Below are 21,595 nucleotides of genomic sequence, written 5' to 3' on the forward strand. Positions count from 1 at the left end.
ATTCCGCCAATCCCATAGGTATAATTGGAAAGGAAGTGACGTATGAACACAAACGGCAAAGATGGCGTCAGATTCAAACGATTTTTTTATAGACAAACATTGGTAGCTACGTTTTAATTTCATGTCAGTATGTTTCAACTCCATATATACAGAGTCGAGACACGTGTAAAAGGGTTCTGTTATTTCTAAACGGAATGCGTCATTACGGCTGGTTTTTTTAAAATGTACACATTTGGCCACTCCAACGGCGTACCTCTACGTTGTTTTCTTGTTGGGCAAAGCGGTTGTGCTGGCAAGGCGACGCGTTAGCTAAGCAACACACCTATCTCGAGGGTCTCTGTCTGGCAAACCTACTATCTGAATATTTATGAATGAAGCTATTAACTGTACATGTGGGTTAGCAATATAATATAACAGGAACTGTTTTTCCAGACTAGTACTAGTAGGTATAAACGAAGAATTCCCGTGGGTGGGAAACGCATTTGCGTAGGACAACAATCGAAATTGTTGTCTTTTGGGACCGGATATGCCAACTGAAGGGCCAGAGGCCGTCTGCTCAGAGCGCCTCCGGCATCATGAACGGTCCAGAAGGAAGGAAAGCAATGGGCAGTCCAAACCCATCCTGCGGGCTTCACACCCCCGAACAGTCGCTACCGCATCCAGGAGCTCCGAGGACGAAATCAGCAGGTGTGGGGGAATACTCCCGTCAATAAGTCGTTTGTCTAAGAGGTCAATAGATCCTGTTTGGCTGTGCTGGAACAAAATACTTGCCACTAACGTATTCTTCTGCTTGAGCTAAGTTTCTTTTATAGAACATTCCCAAAGTACTATGGCGCTCCTGCACCTAAATGTGAACAGCCTGTCCCCCAAAATAAGTAAATACTATTTTGTCAGTCCAGGTCAACATCTGATATTAGAAGTTTGAGACAGTGCAGGTACTCTAATGCTTTTTTGACCAGTGCATGGCTTTGTTTCAGCCAGTAGGTCTAGCTAACAATAGATGCACACAGTCATGGATAAACTTTGGGCTGGGTTGAGCTGGCTGTGTCTGGACATATACTGTACATGTTAACGTTGACGTTTTTGTGTTTCAGACTTAAGGAGGTCATCTGTGCTCTTCAGGCCGATCGTCAGCAGCAGCGACCCCGGGGAGAGGAGGGGGACGGACCAGGAATCTTGGGAATGGAGGAGCTACGATGGAGGATCAACCAGCTGGAGAGAGACAAGCTGGAGCTGGCCTCCAAACACAACCATCAGGTTGGTCGTTCTTCATTTTGAGGTCCCTGTTAGCAGTCACCTTGGCTAGGTTCCCTTATTTACGTTGAGAAGACATTAGACATTACAAATGACAAAACATTTACAGTATTATAGAAGGTATACTGGTACTATTGACAATATGCTATTACTATAGACGAATACCGTTGTATCGTTACTGTAGACAATGTGCCGTTACTGTAGACGATGTGCCGTTACTGTAGACGATGTGCCGTTACTGTAGACGATGTGCCGTTACTGTAGACGATGTACCGTTACTGTAGACGATGTACCGTTACTGTAGACGATGTACCGTTACTGTAGACGATGTACCGTTACTGTAGACGATGTACCGTTACTGTAGACGATGTACCGTTACTGTAGACGATGTACCGTTACTGTAGACGATGTACCGTTACTGTAGACAATGTAACGGTACTGTAGACGATGTAACGGTACTATAGGCAATATACCGGTACTATTGACAATGCAGTATTGGTCTCCCTGAGGGGCAAAGTAACTGGCACACGCCAATCAAAATGTGTCTAACTTGCAACTGTTTAGTGGACTCTTCTAGCGATTATCTAGTGAAGAGTGGTTACTACCTTGACCCCTGACACCCAGGTAGTGAGGTTGAGATTAGTGGGGGAGAAGGGAGAAGCCCAGAGAGACTCTTGGGTATGATATGGCCTCTAACCCCTTGACCCCTGACCCCCAGGTGTCCTCTCTGGAGAGCCAGGTAGCGAGGCTGAGGGCATCAGTAGAGAGGGGGGAAGCCCAGAGACAGACTCTGGAGTATGATATGGCTGTGGTCAGGAAGGAGGCGGGGTTGGAGAGGAGGGATGCCCAGGAGCAAATGGCTGCCCTCAGCATGCAGAACCAACAACTTATGGGTGAGTTTCTGTTCGGGTGTCAAAGGTCTAATTTGGTTTGCTTTGTACTTTGTAGATTAGTCCCTCGGTCACAGTTGACTTAGAATTCATAATAGATTTGAAGCACTCAAACATAGTGTTTGTAAAGTGTGTGTGTTTGTAGTCCATACGGCAGAGTTGCAGCAGAAAGTGTGTGACCTGCAGAAGGCTCTGGACATCACAAGGAAGGCCCGAGAGGAGGACCAGCATGCCTTGCAACAGGAAGTTGAGGAAAGAGACCGTCTGGTGCTGAGCACTAACGCAGAGAACGACCAGCTGGTCTCCAAAAACACACAACTACATAAACTGCTGCAGGTACCACAGACACATACATACACACACACACACACACACAACCACTTTGTAGAACTGGAGTAGGAATTTCAGTGTTCATGCTGAGGGGCCACACTGCCTTATAGCCTACGTAGGACTGGGCGATGTGACCTGCCTTACAGTCTACGTAGGTCTGGGAAATGTGACCTGCCTTACAGCCTACGTAGGACTGGGCGATGTGACCTATCTTACAGTCTACGTAGGACTGGGAAATGTGACCTGTCTTACAGTCTACGTAGGACTGGGCGATGTGACCTGCCTTACAGCCTACGTAGGACTGGGAAATGTGACCTGTCTTACAGCCTACGTAGGACTGGGCGATGTGACCTGTCTTACAGCCTACCTAGGACTGGGCGATGTGACCTGTCTAACAGCCTACGTAGGTCTGGGCGATGTGACCTGTCTTACAGCTTACCTAGGACTGGGCGATGTGACCTGTCTAACAGCCTACCAAAATGTCATCACCAGATTTGTGGAACTGTTGAGGGAATTTGACAGTTTTTATGATCAGTGTTCTGAATGTGCTTTATATGAGGTCAGATGGGGGTAACAGTTACCGTTGATTTCTTTGGGGTTTTCCAGGCCTCTTTATGGCTTGTATTGCTTGTTATTGATGGTTAAAACTGAGCATATTGGTATTTTTTCCACATAGCTGGTGACCTGCCTAATGTCTTGTTCCATTAACACCCATCTGCTGTCTTCCTGGCTCCCTCCGTCTCCAGGAGCAGGAGGAGACTCTACAGGAGCTGAAGAAGAGGATGGGGGAGGTGCAGAGAGAGAAGGAGAGAGATGGAGAGGCCCTACGACGACAGACCAGCGAACTTGGCTGCATCACTGACAGAGAAGACCGGATAAAGAAAGAACTGGAGGTGGGGAAGAGAGAGAGAGAGAGAGAGGGAGGGAGGGAGGGAGGGGAGGAACGGGACAGAAGAAGCCCATCCTCATGCAAATGTTGTGCTCCCCAGGCAGCCCTACAGAGAGGGAGGAGTCTGGAAGCCAACATCGAGTCAGAAAGGGCTGCTCACCTGGAGTCTAAATTCAACTCTGAGATCATACAGGTAACACAGTCGACGACACAGTCGTCCCTATGGGACATCAGCTCCGCTTGGATTAGTTGAGCTGTTGAAATCGCTGATTCTTTAAACTCTGTGTTTCCGTGTGCGTGTGTTTACGCGTGCGTGTGCTTCTGCGTGTGTCCTCTCCTAGCTACGTATTCGTGACTTGGAGGCGGCCCTCCAGGTGGAGAAGTCCAGTCAGGCGGAGGCTCTGTCCAGTCTGGAGATGGTGAAACAGCAGTTCAGAGAGGTAGATCACCCACCTTGCTATGGATCTGTAGCCCCAGGGACTTCGGTTCGAAGTTCGGTGCTCTTGAGCAAGGCTTTGCATCATTTTAACACTAATGTTGTTGTTTTGTAGGTAGAGAAGGCTTACAGCACAGAGAGGGCGCAGGGCCAGGAGGCTACCCAGAGACTGGCACAGTATGACTCCCACAGGACAACCTAACCGCTATGTAGTACACTACTTTAGATCAGAGCCCTAACCACTGTGCAGTACACTACTTTAGATCAGAGCCCTAACCACTGTGCAGTACACTACTTTAGATCAGAGCCCTAACCACTGTGCAGTACACTACTTTAGATCAGAGCCCTAACCACTGTGCAGTACACTACTTTAGATCAGAGCCCTAACCACTGTGCAGTACACTACTTTAGATCAGAGCCCTAACCACTGTGCAGTACACTACTTTAGATTAGAGCCCTAACCACTGTGCAGTACACTACTTTAGATTAGAGCCCTAACCACTGTGCAGTACACTACTTTAGATTAGAGCCCTAACCACTGTGCAGTACACTACTTTAGATCAGAGCCCTAATCACTGTGCAGTACACTACTTTAGATCAGAGCCCTAACCACTGTGCAGTACACTACTTTAGATCAGAGCCCTAACCACTGTGCAGTACACTACTTTAGATCAGAGCCCTAATCACTGTGCAGTACACTACTTTAGATCAGAGCCCTAACCACTGTGCAGTACACTACTTTAGATCAGAGCCCTAACCACTGTGCAGTACACTACTTTAGATCAGAGCCCTAACCACTAGGTAGTACACTACTTTAAATCAGAGACATATGGGTTTAGGGTTGTTTTTTCCAGATATCATCTGTAGACTACATAAGGATTATGTACAGTAAACATGGTTTGTTTGTGCAGGTTTGAGAAGGAGCATCTGATTTCTGAGGCTGAGCTGTGCAGAGCTGTGGAGGAAGAGAAACGAGTGACATCACAGCTCAGATTACAACTACAGGAACAAAACGCACGACATACAGACAGCCAGACACAACTTGACACGGTATGAAAGACACACACACACATCAGGGTCTCTGTTCTAAATGACAGAATGGTACTCATGTTTACACTAGTGTATGATAAGGGCAAAACCATTATTTTAGTATGTATTCTTTTTTTATTCCCTGGCAACTTCCCTCTCAATTACTGTCACTTTATTTATTGTCTTTTGATTCACGTTGCCCAGTCCTGCATAGACTATAAGAAAGGTCACATGGCCCAGTCTTATGTAGACTTTAAGACAGGTCACATTGCCCAGTCCTGCATAGACTGTAAGACAGGTCACATTGCCCAGTCCTACGTAGACTGTAAGACAGCTCATATGGCCCAGTCCTATGTAGACTGTTAGACAGGTCACATTGCCCAGTCCTATGTAGACTGTAAGACAGGTCACATTGCCCAGTCCTATGTAGACTGTAAGACAGGTCACATTGCCCAGTCCTATGTAGACTGTAAGACAGGTCACATTGCCCAGTCCTATGTAGACTGTAAGACAGGTCACATTGCCCAGTCCTATGTAGACTGTAAGACAGGTCACATTGCCCAGTCCTATGTAGACTGTTAGACAGGTCACATTGCCCAGTCCTATGTAGTCTGTAAGACAGTGTGCCCCCTCAGCATGGACTGAAATGTTCCTACTCCAGTTCTACAACGTGTGTGCGTGCGTGCGTGTGCGTGCGTGTGTGTGCATGTGTGCGTGCGTGCGTGTGTGCGCATGTGCGTGCGTGCATGTGCGTGCATTGGTCTGTATATAGGCCCGTCAGCGTGTGGGGTTTCTGGAGGAGGTGTGTGACAGTTGGAAGAGAGAACTACAGCAGATATTAGATCACCACAACATTGGAGAACCACAGAGCAGCGGTGAGTGTGTATGTGTGTGTGTCTGCTGGCTGACTGCTGGGTTCTGGTGTGTGTTTGTGTGTGTGTGTGATGTATTTTCATGAGTGTGGCGTGTCTGCATTTGTGTTCCACCTGACAAATTGTGTGTGTGTGTGTGTAGACGTGCCTGTGTGTGAGGGAGAGGAGGAAAAACACAACCTCACTGCTGTCATGGATCTTCTGAGGAGAACCCTGACCTCCTACAGAACCAACCTGGACCGGACCACTGCAGAGGTACACTCCTCTCAAGACACCTCCTCCCCCCTCCACACAACACACTCCTCTCAAGACACCTCCTCCCCCCTCCACACAACACACTCCTCTCAGGGCACCTCCTCCCCCCTCCACACAACACACTCCTCTCAGGGCACCTCCTCCCCCCTCCACACAACACACTCCTCTCAGGGCACCTCCTCCCCCCTCCACACAACACACTCCTCTCAGGGCACCTCCTCCCCCCTCCACACAACACACTCCTCTCAGGGCACCTCCTCCCCCCTCCACACAACACACTCCTCTCAGGGCACCTCCTCCCCCCTCCACACAACACACTCCTCTCAGGGCACCTCCTCCCCAATCCCCACTATTGTATAATTAGTAACTCTAATAGGATTGTAACTAGACATTGTAGTTTTAGGTATGAAACTGGTTATACTCATGTTCTCTTTCCTTATTAATATTAACAGGTCCAGGATCAGCAGCAGCAGACAAACCGGCTGGTCCAGGAGTTTCAGTTTAACCAGAACCTGCTGTCTGAACAGAAGAAACATGTTAAGGTGCGTAACTGTTGTAGCATATTAGTAGTGTTTTAGTATAGTAGTAGTAATAGTGTAGTAGTGTTGTAGTAATTTTGTTGTTTGTAGTCTAATATTTTTATTGTAATACAACAGCAATAGTTTCATAGGTTTGTTTTGTGTTGTAGTAGTATTGCTTTATTAATTTAATAATATTGTAGAATAGTAATAATATTGTTGTTACATAATAGTACCCCCTGTGTAGCTCAGTCATAGTATAGTATAGAATAGTAGTGCTGTTGTGATACGATGGAGTTTATTGTAGTAGTAGTAGAGGTTGGTGGTTAGTGTTGTTGTAATACGGTGGAGTTGTTTACTGTAGTAGTAGAGGTTGGTGGTTAGTATTGTAATATGATGGAGTTGTTTATTGTAGTAGTAGAGGTTGGTGATTAGTGTTGTTGTAATACGATGGAGTTGTTTACTGTAGTATTAGAGGTTGGTGGTTAGTGTTGTTGTAATACGGTGGAGTTGTTTACTGTAGTAGTAGAGGTTGGTGGTTAGTGTTGTTGTGATACGATGGAGTTTATTGTAGTAGTAGAGGTTGGTGGTTAGTGTTGTTGTAATACGGTGGAGTTGTTTACTGTAGTAGTAGAGGTTGGTGGTTAGTATTGTAGAACGATGGAGTTGTTTATTGTAGTAGTAGAGGTTGGTGATTAGTGTTGTTGTAATACGATGGAGTTGTTTACTGTAGTAGTAGAGGTTGGTGGTTAGTATTGTAATACGATGGAGTTGTTTACTGTAGTAGTAGAGGTTGGTGATTAGTATGTCAGTGTAGTAACACTCTTTGGAGTGGAAAATGTCTGGTACTCTGAGCCTTCTGTGAGAATGCCTCTGTTCTTTCTCAGACTGTAAACCTGATTGAACGTATTTGACATGAATTGTGGAACTGACATTAAAGGAACAGGAATTAAATATCATCGTTTTTTATTTCCCCGGTCTCTCTCTTTGTTTCTCTCTCTCTCTCTTCCCAGGAGTGTCGCTCAGCGCTGTCCGACTGTAACGTTGAGTTACAGCGTCTGAGAGCTGAGTGTTCTCAGAAGACCTTCCAGACCGAAAGATTACAGACTGACTTCCAGACCGCCCTGAAGAACTGGGAGAGAGAGAGGGAAGGAGAGAGGGAGAAGGAGCGAGAGAGAACAGCAGAGTTACATGAAGAAATACAGAAGATTAGCCAGCTGTATCAGAAAGACTCGCAGGTACTGAGAATGTGACGCTTGTCGGTGAAAGGGGTTAATGATTGTTTTATTAGTGTAAATGTGACGGTGGTTTATGAGTGTTGACTGTCGGTGACAGCGGTTAATGATTGTTTTATTAGTGTAAATGTGTTGGTGGTTTATGAGTGTTGACTGTCGGTGACAGCGGTTAAGGATTGTTTTATTAGTGTAAATGTGACGGTGGTTTATGATTGTTGACTGTCGGTGACAGCGGTTAATGATTGTTTTATTAGTGTAAATGTGTCAGTGGTTTATGAGTGTTGACTGTCGGTGACAGCGGTTAATGATTGTTTTATTAGTGTAAATGTGACGGTGGTTTATGAGTGTTGACTGTCGGTGACAGCGGTTAATGATTGTTTTATTAGTGTAAATGTGTTGGTGGTTTATGAGTGTTGACTGTCGGTGACAGCGGTTAATGATTGTTTTATTAGTGTAAATGTGTTGGTGGTTTATGAGTGTTGACTGTCGGTGACAGCGGTTAATGATTGTTTTATTAGTGTAAATGTGACGGTGGTTTATGATTGTTGACTGTCGGTGACAGCGGTTAATGATTGTTTTATTAGTGTAAATGTGACAGTGGTTTATGAGTGTTGACTGTCGGTGACAGCGGTTAATGATTGTTTTATTAGTGTAAATGTGTCAGTGGTTTATGAGTGTTGACTGTCGGTGACAGCGGTTAAGGATTCAGTTTTGTGTCTGTGTGTGTGTGTTAGGAGAAGCTGTCGTTCCTTCATGGTCTGTACCAGCGTCTGTTAGCCGGCTGTGTCCTGATCTCCCAGCCACAATGTATCCTGGGTAGTTTCACCTGGACCGAACTCTGTGATGTCATAACGGAACACATCAACGCCCTGACCTCCGACCTTACGCATGCCAATGAGAAGGTAGGTTTGTGTTTTAGGCTCCACCATGCCAGTGGAATCAAACATGTAGCTTAACTGTCCTAAACTATCCCTGGCTGCTTAACAGGACTGAAGAAAAAATCTTTCTCTTGCATTAAGAGAAGTATGACTGTTTTAACCACAGGCCATTTGATTCCATTGAATCAATCTCTCTGGGTCTTAATATAATCATAATAGTGATTGAATCTATCTCTCTGGGTCTTAATATAATCATAATAGTGATTGAATCTATCTCTCTGGGTCTTAATCTAATCATAATAGTGATTGAATCTATCTCTCTGGGTCTTAATATAATCATAATAGTGATTGAATCTATCTCTCTGGGTCTTAATATAATCATAATAGTGATTGAATCTATCTCTCTGGGTCTTAATATAATCATAATAGTGATTGAATCTATCTCTCTGGGTCTTAATATAATCATAATAGTGATTGAATCTATCTCTCTGGGTCTTAATATAATCATAATAGTGATTGAATCTATCTCTCTGGGTCTTAATATAATCATAATAGTGATTGAATCTATCTCTCTGGGTCTTAATCTAATCATAATAGTGATTGAATCTATCTCTCTGGGTCTTAATCTAATCATAATAGTGATTGAATCTATCTCTCTGGGTCTTAATATAATCATAATAGTGATTGAATCTATCTCTCTGGGTCTTAATATAATCATAATAGTGATTGAATCTATCTCTCTGGGTCTTAATATAATCATAATAGTGATTGAATCTATCTCTCTGGGTCTTAATATAATCATAATAGTGATTGAATCTATCTCTCTGGGTCTTAATATAATCATAATAGTGATTGAATCTATCTCTCTGGGTCTTAATATAATCATAATAGTGATTGAATCTATCTCTCTGGGTCTTAATCTAATCATAATAGTGATTGAATCTATCTCTCTGGGTCTTAATCTAATCATAATAGTGATTGAATCTATCTCTCTGGGTCTTAATCTAATCATAATAGTGATTGAATCTATCTCTCTGGGTCTTAATCTAATCATAATAGTGATTGAATCTATCTCTCTGGGTCTTAATATAATCATAATAGTGATTGAATCTATCTCTCTGGGTCTTAATATAATCATAATAGTGATTGAATCTATCTCTCTGGGTCTTAATATAATCATAATAGTGATTGAATCTATCTCTCTGGGTCTTAATATAATCATAATAGTGATTGAATCTATCTCTCTGGGTCTTAATATAATCATAATAGTGATTGAATCTATCTCTCTGGGTCTTAATCTAATCATAATAGTGATTGAATCTATCTCTCTGGGTCTTAATCTAATCATAATAGTGATTGAATCTATCTCTCTGGGTCTTAATCTAATCATAATAGTGATTGAATCTATCTCTCTGGGTCTTAATATAATCATAATAGTGATTGAATCTATCTCTCTGGGTCTTAATATAATCATAATAGTGATTGAATCTATCTCTCTGGGTCTTAATATAATCATAATAGTGATTGAATCTATCTCTCTGGGTCTTAATATAATCATAATAGTGATTGAATCTATCTCTCTGGGTCTTAATATAATCATAATAGTGATTGAATCTATCTCTCTGGGTCTTAATATAATCATAATAGTGATTGAATCTATCTCTCTGGGTCTTAATCTAATCATAATAGTGATTGAATCTATCTCTCTGGGTCTTAATATAATCATAATAGTGATTGAATCTATCTCTCTGGGTCTTAATATAATCATAATAGTGATTGAATCTATCTCTCTGGGTCTTAATCTAATCATAATAGTGATTGAATCTATCTCTCTGGGTCTTAATCTAATCATAATAGTGATTGAATCTATCTCTCTGGGTCTTAATCTAATCATAATAGTGATTGAATCTATCTCTCTGGGTCTTAATATAATCATAATAGTGATTGAATCTATCTCTCTGGGTCTTAATCTAATCATAATAGTGATTGAATCTATCTCTCTGGGTCTTAATCTAATCATAATAGTGATTGAATCTATCTCTCTGGGTCTTAATATAATCATAATAGTGATTGAATCTATCTCTCTGGGTCTTAATATAATCATAATAGTGATTGAATCTATCTCTCTGGGTCTTAATCTAATCATAATAGTGATTGAATCTATCTCTCTGGGTCTTAATCTAATCATAATAGTGATTGAATCTATCTCTCTGGGTCTTAATATAATCATAATAGTGATTGAATCTATCTCTCTGGGTCTTAATATAATCATAATAGTGATTGAATCTATCTCTCTGGGTCTTAATATAATCATAATAGTGATTGAATCTATCTCTCTGGGTCTTAATATAATCATAATAGTGATTGAATCTATCTCTCTGGGTCTTAATATAATCATAATAGTGATTGAATCTATCTCTCTGGGTCTTAATATAATCATAATAGTGATTGAATCTATCTCTCTGGGTCTTAATATAATCATAATAGTGATTGAATCTATCTCTCTGGGTCTTAATATAATCATAATAGTGATTGAATCATTTGGGATATTTCATAGTGTGATTTGTTTTTAATCCTCCAGCTCAGTTCATATAGTGAATTTAGTTCAAATGTAGGATGTGTTATGGAAAAATACACATTTTAAAGTGCCAACCAAACGATTGGTCCAGTGAACTGTCAACTATTTGTTGGCCAAGATGATATTTTTGTTTGTGTGCGTGTGTAAAAGACTGTCGGAGCCTCGCTCCTCAGTTTCCAACCTCTTTCCATCGCCCCTCCCTGTCTAGGTCGTCCAGCTGGAGAGTGTGTGTGACAGTAAGAGTGTGTGTGTGTCTGAGTTGAAGCAGAGCCAGGAGTGTGTGTTGGTACGACTAGAGGAGACAGTGAGACAGAAAGAAGAAGCCTGGATGGCCCAGAGACGGGAGATGGAACAGCAACACAAACACGCTGTCTCTCAGCTACAGGGGAAGATACAGGTAACACACGCTGTCTCTCAGCTACAGGGGAAGATACAGGTAACACACGCTGTCTCTCAGCTACAGGGGAAGATACAGGTAACACACGCTGTCTCTCAGCTACAGGGGAAGATACAGGTAACACACGCTGTCTCTCAGCTACAAGGGAAGATACAGGTAACACACGCTGTTTCTCAGCTACAGGGGAAGATACAGGTAACACATGCTGTTTCTCAGCTACAAGGGAAGATACAGGTAACACACGCTGTCTCTCAGCTACAGGGGAAGATACAGGTAACACACGCTGTCTCTCAGCTACAAGGGAAGATACAGGTAACACACGCTGTTTCTCAGCTACAAGGGAAGATACAGGTAACACATGCTGTCTCTTTCAGATACAGGGGAAGGTAGAGGTAAAACACGTTGTTTCCCTCTCTCCAGGTTTACTGCTCCCAGCTTGAAGAGGTCCATCAGAGATTGTCTTCCCTAGAGAGACAATGCAGCCAGCTGACCTCTGACCTTTCCAAGATCAAGAGAGCCCTTTCCCAATCTGACCTCCAGGGGTCAGCGTTGCTCTCCGCCTGCTCCCTGCTCATCGGCGCCGTCACACACCTCTCCCACGCCACACACACACTCCGCACGCAGAAGGCCCTTCTCACACACCGCCTGGCCAGGAGCGAGGGCCTGGAGACGGGGATCAGGACCCTGGTGCAGGCCCTGGGGGATGGAGAGGCGGAGAGGAATGGGGGAGGAGGACTGAGGAGGTGGAGGAGTTGTGTGGTGTGTGTGATAGCGGTGAACAGGCTGTGTGTATTGGGGAGGAAGAGCAGGGTGCTCTTTAGGATGAGGTGCCGTGGGTACCCCTCTCTGGGGGTGAGTGTTCCAGTCTGGCCTCCTCTGGAGAATGGCTTGACAGCGCCTTCTAAAGGTGAGGAGGACCAAACTGCACCTAATGAATAATGAACTTTACAGAATGATCAATTACTCACCGTTGCTGCCAAGTCTATAGAGACCCTTGTGTTTTCACTGGTTAGTAACAAATACCTAGGGTTTTATTTCCTAAATGTACTTTTATTCTAGAATAATGTTGTTTCTGTGAGGTGTAAGGGGGTCTTGATATCCCGTCAGATGAGCTGTCCTGCTGTCTCTTTGTCAGGTGAAGAGGAGCAGAAAGATGAAGGGCGAGGAGGAGAGTGTGTGAGGTGGTTCCGTTGTAAAGGTCTCTGCTCCTTCATCGTTTCCTCCATGGCCAAGATACAGGATGTTCTGGCACACACAGGTAGATCATAGACACACACACACACACACATCACTGACAGACAAACACACACATCACTGACACACAAACACACACAGATAGATCATAGACACACACACACACACACACACACAGGTAGATCATAGACACACACACACACACACACACACAGATCACTGACAGACAAACACACACATCACTGACACACACACACACACAGGTAGATCATAGACACACACACACACACACAGATCACTGACAGACAAACACACATATCACTGACACACAAACACACACAGGTAGATCATAGACACACACACACACACACACACACACACAGATCACTGACAGACAAACACACATATCACTGACACACAAACACACACAGGTAGATCATAGACACATACACACAGGTATATCATAGACAAACACACACACAGATCACTGACACACACACACAGATCACTGACACACAGATCATACACACACTCACAGATCATAGACACACACACAAAGGTACATTATAGACACACACACAGATCACTGACACACAAACACACACAGGTAGATCATAGACACACACACAGACACACACACACAGATCACTGACACACAAACACACAGATCATAGACACACACAAACACACATCACTGACACACACACACAGGTAGATCATAGACAAACACACACACAGATCACTGACACACACAGATCACTGACACACAGATCATAGACACACACACAAAGGTAAATTATAGACACACACACACACAGATCACTGACACACACACACAGATCATAGACAAACACTGCGCCAGTAATTCTGAGCCAGATGAGGTTTTCCTGTGGAAAACATGTTAATGTTAGGCGGAGGGGGTATGAGGTGTTTGAGGCGGGGGGTATGAGGCGGGGTGTATGAGGCAGGGGGGTATGAGGTGTTTGAGGCGGGGGGTATGAGGTGTATGAGGCGGGGGGTATGAGGTGTATGAGGCAGGGGGTATGAGGTGTATGAGGCAGGGGGTATGAGGTATATGAGGCAGGGGGTATGAGGTATATGAGGCGGGGGGGTATGAGGTGTTTGAGGCAGGGGGTATGAGGTGTATCAGGCGGGGGGGTATGAGGTGTTTGAGGTGGGGGGGTATGAGGTGTTTGAGGCGGGGGGATATGAGGTGTTTGAGGCAGGGGGTATGAGGTGTTTGAGGCAGGGGGTATGAGGTGTTTGAGGCAGGGGGTATGAGGTGTATGAGGCAGGGGGTATGAGGTGTATGAGGCAGGGGGTATGAGGTGTATGAGGCGGGGGGTATGAGGTGTATGAGGCGGGGGGTATGAGGTGTTTGAGGCGGGGGGGGTATGAGGTGTATGAGGCAGGGGGTATGAGGTGTTTGAGGCGGGGGGGTATGAGGTGTTTGAGGCGGGGGGGTATGAGGTGTATGAGGCAGGGGGTATGAGGTGTTTGAGGCGGGGGGGGTATGAGGTGTATGAGGCAGGGGGTATGAGGTGTTTGAGGCGGGGGGGTATGAGGTGTTTGAGGCGGGGGGGTATGAGGTGTATGAGGCAGGGGGTATGAGGTGTATGAGGCGGGGGGTATGAGGTGTATGAGGCGGGGGGTATGAGGTGTATGAGGCGGGGGGTATGAGGTGTATGAGGCGGGGGGGTATGAGGTGTATGAGGCAGGGGGTATGAGGTGTATGAGGCGGGGGGGTATGAGGTGTATGAGGCGGGGGGGTATGAGGTGTATGAGGCGGGGGGGTATGAGGTGTTTGAGGCAGGGGGTATGAGGTGTTTGAGGCGGGGGGGTATGAGGTGTTTGAGGCGGGGGGGTATGAGGTGTATGAGGCAGGGGGTATGAGGTGTATGAGGCGGGGGGTATGAGGTGTATGAGGCAGGGGGTATGAGGTGTATGAGGCGGGGGGTATGAGGTGTATGAGGCGGGGGGTATGAGGTGTATGAGGCGGGGGGGTATGAGGTGTTTGAGGCAGGGGGTATGAGGTGTATCAGGCGGGGGGGTATGAGGTGTTTGAGGTGGGGGGGTATGAGGTGTTTGAGGCGGGGGGATATGAGGTGTTTGAGGCAGGGGGTATGAGGTGTTTGAGGCAGGGGGTATGAGGTGTTTGAGGCAGGGGGTATGAGGTGTATGAGGCAGGGGGTATGAGGTGTATGAGGCAGGGGGTATGAGGTGTATGAGGCGGGGGGTATGAGGTGTATGAGGCGGGGGGTATGAGGTGTTTGAGGCGGGGGGGGTATGAGGTGTATGAGGCAGGGGGTATGAGGTGTTTGAGGCGGGGGGGTATGAGGTGTTTGAGGCGGGGGGGTATGAGGTGTATGAGGCAGGGGGTATGAGGTGTATGAGGCGGGGGGTATGAGGTGTATGAGGCGGGGGGTATGAGGTGTATGAGGCGGGGGGTATGAGGTGTATGAGGCGGGGGGGTATGAGGTGTATGAGGCAGGGGGTATGAGGTGTATGAGGCGGGGGGTATGAGGTGTATGAGGCGGGGGGTATGAGGTGTATGAGGCGGGGGGTATGAGGTGTATGAGGCGGGGGGTATGAGGTGTATGAGGCAGGGGGTATGAGGTGTATGAGGCGGGGGGGTATGAGGTGTATGAGGCGGGGGGGTATGAGGTGTATGAGGCGGGGGGGTATGAGGTGTATGAGGCAGGGGGTATGAGGTGTATGAGGCAGGGGGTATGAGGTGTTTGAGACGGGGGGGGGGGTATGAGGCGGGGGGGCATGAAAATGACTCCATCAGAAACAAATGTCTTTCCTCTTTCTTCCAGCCCCGTCTTCTGAGGTGCTGCTGTCCGCTGCCCAAAACAGTCTGTCTGGCCTCCTGGAGGGCCTGCTCACCCCCCCAGACCCACCCTCCCCCTCCGCAAGGACCCTGGGTCCATTAGTGACCAGGCTGGGTCAGGGCCTAAACCCGCTCACAGACAAACAGATAAGCTGCAAGGTCAGTCCTCTACTAACTGTCCCTCCAGACTCGTCTGCATCTGGGGTTATTCTATATAGTCTATAAGCATGTAAGTTATTCTATATAGGTTATATAAGGTATTCTATATAGACTCTGGAACGGTCGGCTGGTTCCACCACTGGGCTGTCAGAACAGAGGGGGGTTTTACTGGGCTGTCAGAACAGAGAGGGGTTTTACTGGGCTGTCAGAACAGAGAGGGGTTTTACTGGGCTGTCAGAACAGAGAGGGGTTTTACTAGGCTGTCAGAACAGAGAGGGGTTTTACTGGGCTGTCAGAACAGTTAGGGGTTTTACTGGGCTGTCAGAACAGAGAGGGGTTTTACTGGGCTGTCAGAACAGAGAGGGGTTTTACTGGGCTATCAGAACAGAGAGGGGTTTTACTGGGCTCTCAGAACAGAGAGGTGTTGGACTGGACTGAGACTGGACCTTCAGTCTGCTAAATGGGTCCAGGATGTTGACTGTTTATTTTACTGTAGATATACCAGTTCCTCACCTATGCAATCGTTATGAACATATACCCTCTGTATTTCCTAGCCATGTTTTATGTAATTGTTATGAATGGTTGTAACCTCATGGCCATGGTCTTCAGTCGGAAAAGGGTGGCTTGCCCACTTCAGGTTGGTGGAGAGTGCCTGCCTCAAGTGGAGGAGTTTAAGTATCTAGGCGTCTTGTTCACGAGTGAGGGAAGGATGGAACGGGAGATTGACAGACGGATCGGTGCAGCTTCTGCAGTAATGCGGTCGATGTATCGGTCTGTCGTGGTGAAGAAAGAGCTGAGCCGCAAGGCGAAGCTCTCGATTTACCAGTCAATCTACGTTCCTACTCTCACCTATGGTCATGAGCTTTGGGTCCCGGGGAAGACCTAGGACACGCTGGAGGGACTATGTCTCCCGGCTGGCCTGGGAACACCTCGGTGTCCCCCTGGAAGAGCTGGAGGAAGTGTCTGGGGAGAGGGAAGTCTGGGCATCCCTGCTTAGACTGCTGCCCCCGCGACCCGGCCCCGGATAAGCGGAAGAAGATGGATGGATGGATGGTTGTAACCTCTGTTCTGGCCATCTCTTATGTCATAGTTATGAGCAGTCATAATGTCATTGTGTTCAGGCCATCTTATGGCGTTGTTATGAATGCTTATAACCCCAGTGCATTGGGTCAGGGTTCTAACCCATCCGCTCTCTCTCAGCGCCTTGTGGCGTCTTTGCAGCAGCACTTCCTGGTGTTCACCCAACGACTGCACTCCGCTGAGGTGGAAAGGCGGAGCCTGAGGGTACAGCTGGCCAACCGCAAACGTGTGGCCAAGGACAAACGGCAGCCGGCCCACAACGACCCAGACATTCATCTGGTGAGGACAACCACTGTGTGTGTGTGTGTGTGTTTAACACTGTGTGTGTGTGTGTGTGTGTGTGTGTGTGTGTGTGTGTTTAACACTGTGTGTGTGTGTGTGTGTGTTTAACACTGTGTGTGTGTGTGTGTGTGTGTGTGTGTGTGTTTAACACTGTGTGTGTGTGTGTGTGTGTGTGTGTTTAACACTGTGTGTGTGTGTGTGTGTGTGTGTGTGTGTTTAACACTGTGTGTGTGTGTGTGTGTGTGTGTGTGTGTGTTTAACACTGTTTGTGTGTGTGTGTGTGTGTGTGTGTGTTTAGGTGCCAGCGGAGCGGTTTAGGAGTGTGTGTGAGGAGTTGAGGGAGGCGTTACAGAGGGAGCAGCAGGCCCAGAGTCTCCTGAAACAACAGGCTGATCAGCTGGATCACCTGGGACGACGCATGGACACACTCATCCAGGAGGACAGAGAGAGAGAACACACACTCACACAGGCTGTTCAGGTACACACACACACACACACACTTACAATGGCTGTTCAGGTACACACACACACAGGCTGTTCAGGTACACACACACACCCAGGAGGACAGAGAAAGAGAGCGCACACACACACAGGCCATTCAGGTGCACACACACACTTAACACAGGCTGTTCATGTACACACACATCCAGGAGGACAGAGAGAGAGAACACACACATACACAGGCCATTCAGGTACACACACACACACCCACTGGTAGAACCATTCAGAAGTGTTTCTATCAGTCAGGTTCTGTCTATTCTCACTCCCCCTATCTAGAGTCTATCAGAGGCTCGCAAAGAGGTGCGTCACAAGGAGCAGTCGCTGAGGGTTCTGGGAAAACACCTGTCAGGTCTACAGCAGCAGAAGAAGAATCTGGAGGAGAGTGTCCATCACGCTGAGAACGCCATTTGTATGACCGCTAAGTATGTAGAACATTAACATATGCCAATCTGGCTAGTTTCATTTCATATTTACTAGGATAAGTATTGTTTTTTTGTTATAGAGGGAAATAGTTTTTTCATCTCCTTTTAGAAAAACAACAGTAAACTAGGTTATCTGTTCAGGCATTTCTCACAGTAGTGAAAGATAGAGGTTTTTGGTTGGAGGGGCTGTGCAACAGATTCAAACCCAGGACACAGCCGTACATGGGCAGAGATGGACAACCCCATGACACAGCCGGAGATGGACAACCCCATGACACAGCCGTACATGGCCAGAGATGGACAACCCCATGACACAGCCGTACATGGCCAGAGATGGACAACCCCATGACACAGCCATACATGGCCAGAGATGGACAACCCCATGACACAAACTTACATGGCCAGAGATGGACAACCCCATGACACAGCTGTACATGGCCAGAGATGGACAACCCCATGACACAGCTGTACATGGCCAGAGATGGACAACCCCATGACCCAGCCGTACATGGCCAGAGATGGACAACCCCATGACACAAACGTACATGGCCAGAGATGGACAACCCCATGACACAGCTGTACATGGCCAGAGATGGAGCACCCTGGGACACAACAGGCCATTCAGAAGGGGAGGCTGGTCATAATATTGAGGGGCAAGGAGGCTAATCACGAGATTGAGGAGAGAGTAGACTGGAGGTGGGAAAGACACTCCCCCGTTTGCCTACTTAAGAAGTGGGGAGGGTGGAGGAGGACCTTTTGCCCAATTGAGAATATCCCTGTTTCTTTCTCTCTCTCTCTCTCTCTCTCTCTCTCTCTGTCTCTCTCTCTGTCTCTCTCTCTGTCTCTCAATAGGAGTACAGACTCCCTGGTTAACTACATGAAGGCGGTGGAAGACAGTTACAGGGAGGTGAGTCATTGTTGACAACACACCTTCATTTGAGAAGCGTTGGTTGGTTAGTAAATGCAATGTTACTTAATGATGACTTATTCTGTTTCTCTGTGAGGTTTTTCTGTAACATCTTATTCACAAATGTATGCAGAATGCCAAGCACTTTTGGTTTCCACTCCCAGGATTTAGTTCTGGCCCAGCTGAGCTGACTGGCACCGACTTGGTGACACTCAGAAACCCCACAACTGGTCTGAAAGACACCAAACAGACACTAGGCCTCTTAGAGGTCTTTCAGATGCCATGTTGATGATTCACCACCACTCTGTCCTCCATTGATTAAATCAACTCTCTGCTAAACTAGCAGAACACTTATGAAGGGTGTTCTTTCCCATCCCTGTCTGCAGGTCAGAGACCACATTGTCCAATCCCGATCCACCGCCACTGGCGAGGACCTCCCTCTGCCGTTACCAAAGGTGCACCTGAACCTGATGGGAACAGAGAGGCTGCTGGGTAGACCAGATTTTGCATCCTGTCAGGTAGAGACATCCCTTTAATTCCGGTCCATCAGGACCTACATTTCTTTATCCGTTGTCCCTCTGGTGGTTGTCCCTCTGGTGGGTGTCCCTCTGGTGGGTGTCCCTCTGGTGGTTGTCCCTCTGGTGGTTGTCCCTCTGGTGGGTGTCCCTCTGGTGGGTGTCCCTCTGGTAAATGACACCATTAACGGGGACCCTTTTGCCATTTTCTATCTGTAGTTTTAACTAATACACACAAAAGCACAAACAAAAAGACACACACCGAATGAGTACAGCAGTTCTCTCTTCTCCCATGGTGCATTGCAGAGCCTGGTGGGGATGTTCTCTGAGGTGTACCACGCCGTGTGCTCCAGGATTGGGTCACTGGAGAGAGAAATCTCCGCCCACCAAAGCCATGTCTCCGCCCTCAGGACAGAGCTGCATGATGCTTGTCTCAGAGAGAACCTCTGCTTCATCCCCGTAAGATGAATGTGTGCGCGCGTGCGGGTGCGCGCTTCACAAAAAAGCTTTATGCTGTTTACTATTAACTATTAATTTTCAGTTGACGAATTCAAGTAGCTACTGTGAGGTGCGTGTGATCCCGCTGGGGTCCAATAACAGTGACTCAGGCATGTGATCTGTCAGTCAGAGTTAGTCCTGTGATCTGTCCATAAGGGACGCTCTGCTTTGATGTTATGGTCTCACTGAGTCAGCCGCTGTGACACGTTCAATAGGACTCCACATTAAACCTAATCTGCTCTCATGTAAAATAATCCTGGACAAACAAACAAAACCTTGATAGCCAATTGGCCGTGGTGAAGTGGCTTATATTTCAGGGCTTACATGCTGTTCATTTGAGTGTGGTCAGGATGGCAGTAAGCCTGGACCGGACCAGAACGGTCCAGTATCCTCTGTCTTTCCCGCTGTCTCTCTGTCCCGGTTGGTCTGTCTGGGGTTGTGTGTTGTCTCTCTGTCACGGTTGGTCTGTCTGGGGTTGTGTGTTGTCTCTCTGTCCCGGTTGGTCTGTCTGGGGTTGTGTGTTGTCTCTCTGTCCCGGTTGGTCTGTCTGGGGTTGTGTGTTGTCTCTCTGTCCCGGTTGGTCTGTCTGGGGTTGTGTGTTGTCTCTCTGTCCCGGTTGGTCTGTCTGGGGTTGTGTGTTGACAGTCTGATATCAGACATTAGACTCTGCTGTTCTACAGGCCTCCTGGGTGATGTCAGCTTTTCATTCCTCTACTCTCTGTTATAATGTAAATGGCATTCCAGGTGAGGTTATTTGGTAGTTACTTTACTCGATCTTCTAGAAACTGTGCATGCGCGTGTGTGTGTGTGTGTGTGCGTGTGTCCTTGTGCACATGTGCGTGACTTCCTGTGTGCACTTCTCAATCTTTCTCTCAGGTGTGTGAGTCTCAGTCACCCGTGACCCCGCCCCTCGACGAACTTTGTCAGCCTGTCAGTGACCCTGAAGCCCCTCCCACTGACCGCACCAACGTCCCACTGAGAGAGACGAGCAGAACGAGTGGAACCTGTGTACCCTGCCAGCCCCTTCACAGCCCCCCACCTCCCCTCCCAGACCCGTCCCAAAAGACCAGAGGCACCAAGATGTCCTCCAAGAAGGCTGGTCCTGCAGCATCTAAGAACCGATCAAGACGGACCAGAACCAGTGTTGTGTCTTAGTGCCTTTCTGTACCCCACACAGTGCCCTAGTTTAAACCACAGACCTACTGTACCCCACACAGTGCCCTAGTTTAAACCACAGACCTACTGTACCCCACACAGTGCCCTAGTTTAAACCACAGACCTACTGTACCCCACACAGTGCCCTAGTTTAAACCACAGACCTACTGTACCCCACACAGTGCCCTAGTTTAAACCACAGACCTACTGTACCCCACACAGTGCCCTAGTTTAGACCACAGACCTACTGTACCCCACACAGTGCCCTAGTTTAAACCACAGACCTACTGTACCCCACACAGTGCCCTAGTTTAGACCACAGACCTACTGTACCCCACACAGTGCCCTAGTTTAGACCACAGACCTACTGTACCCCACACAGTGCCCTAGTTTAAACCACAGACCTACTGGATCCATAACAACCCTTCAATAAACCTCTGATAAGTCCATCCTTTATGAAGCGTTTTGACTCTTCACTTTTAAGCTAC

The 21,595-nt window shown here is 46.8% G+C and overlaps 1 protein-coding gene across 2 annotated transcripts; it reads left to right on the forward strand.

Moving 5' to 3' along the window:
- The first annotated feature begins 66 nt into the window (after positions 1-66).
- LOC105008719 (coiled-coil domain-containing protein 171) lies at positions 67-21,595 on the forward strand. Of its 2 annotated transcripts, XM_029117748.2 has the most exons (25): positions 67-729; positions 1,095-1,257; positions 1,973-2,147; positions 2,290-2,480; positions 3,221-3,367; positions 3,464-3,556; positions 3,705-3,803; positions 3,915-3,976; positions 4,711-4,849; positions 5,601-5,703; positions 5,843-5,955; positions 6,408-6,497; positions 7,487-7,711; positions 8,443-8,610; positions 11,373-11,834; positions 11,982-12,468; positions 12,697-12,819; positions 15,575-15,747; positions 16,948-17,106; positions 17,408-17,587; positions 17,887-18,032; positions 18,885-18,939; positions 19,326-19,457; positions 19,761-19,913; positions 20,829-21,595. In XM_029117748.2, the coding sequence occupies exons 1-25, from the start codon at positions 527-529 to the stop codon at positions 21,105-21,107; spliced, it is 4,320 nt and encodes a 1,439-aa protein (XP_028973581.2). In that variant the 5' UTR covers positions 67-526; the 3' UTR covers positions 21,108-21,595. The 2 variants fall into 2 exon arrangements, with proteins under 2 accessions (XP_028973581.2, XP_028973586.2); XM_029117753.2 differs by lacking the exons at positions 18,885-18,939; positions 19,326-19,457; positions 19,761-19,913; positions 20,829-21,595 and adding an exon at positions 18,174-18,878.

The sequence above is a fragment of the Esox lucius genome, chromosome 24 (assembly GCF_011004845.1).
Source record: "Esox lucius isolate fEsoLuc1 chromosome 24, fEsoLuc1.pri, whole genome shotgun sequence".
Taxonomy (NCBI): Eukaryota; Metazoa; Chordata; class Actinopteri; order Esociformes; family Esocidae; genus Esox; species Esox lucius.

Bases quoted from the DNA above. Each gene is read 5' to 3' on its own strand.
- LOC105008719 (XM_029117748.2), top strand. From the start codon at position 527: ATGCCAACTGAAGGGCCAGAGGCCGTCTGCTCAGAGCGCCTCCGGCAT. The intron at 3,557-3,704 runs GTAACACAGTCG...GTCCTCTCCTAG, and splicing joins TCAACTCTGAGATCATACAG to CTACGTATTCGTGACTTGGA. The intron at 19,458-19,760 runs GTAGAGACATCC...GGTGCATTGCAG, and splicing joins CAGATTTTGCATCCTGTCAG to AGCCTGGTGGGGATGTTCTC.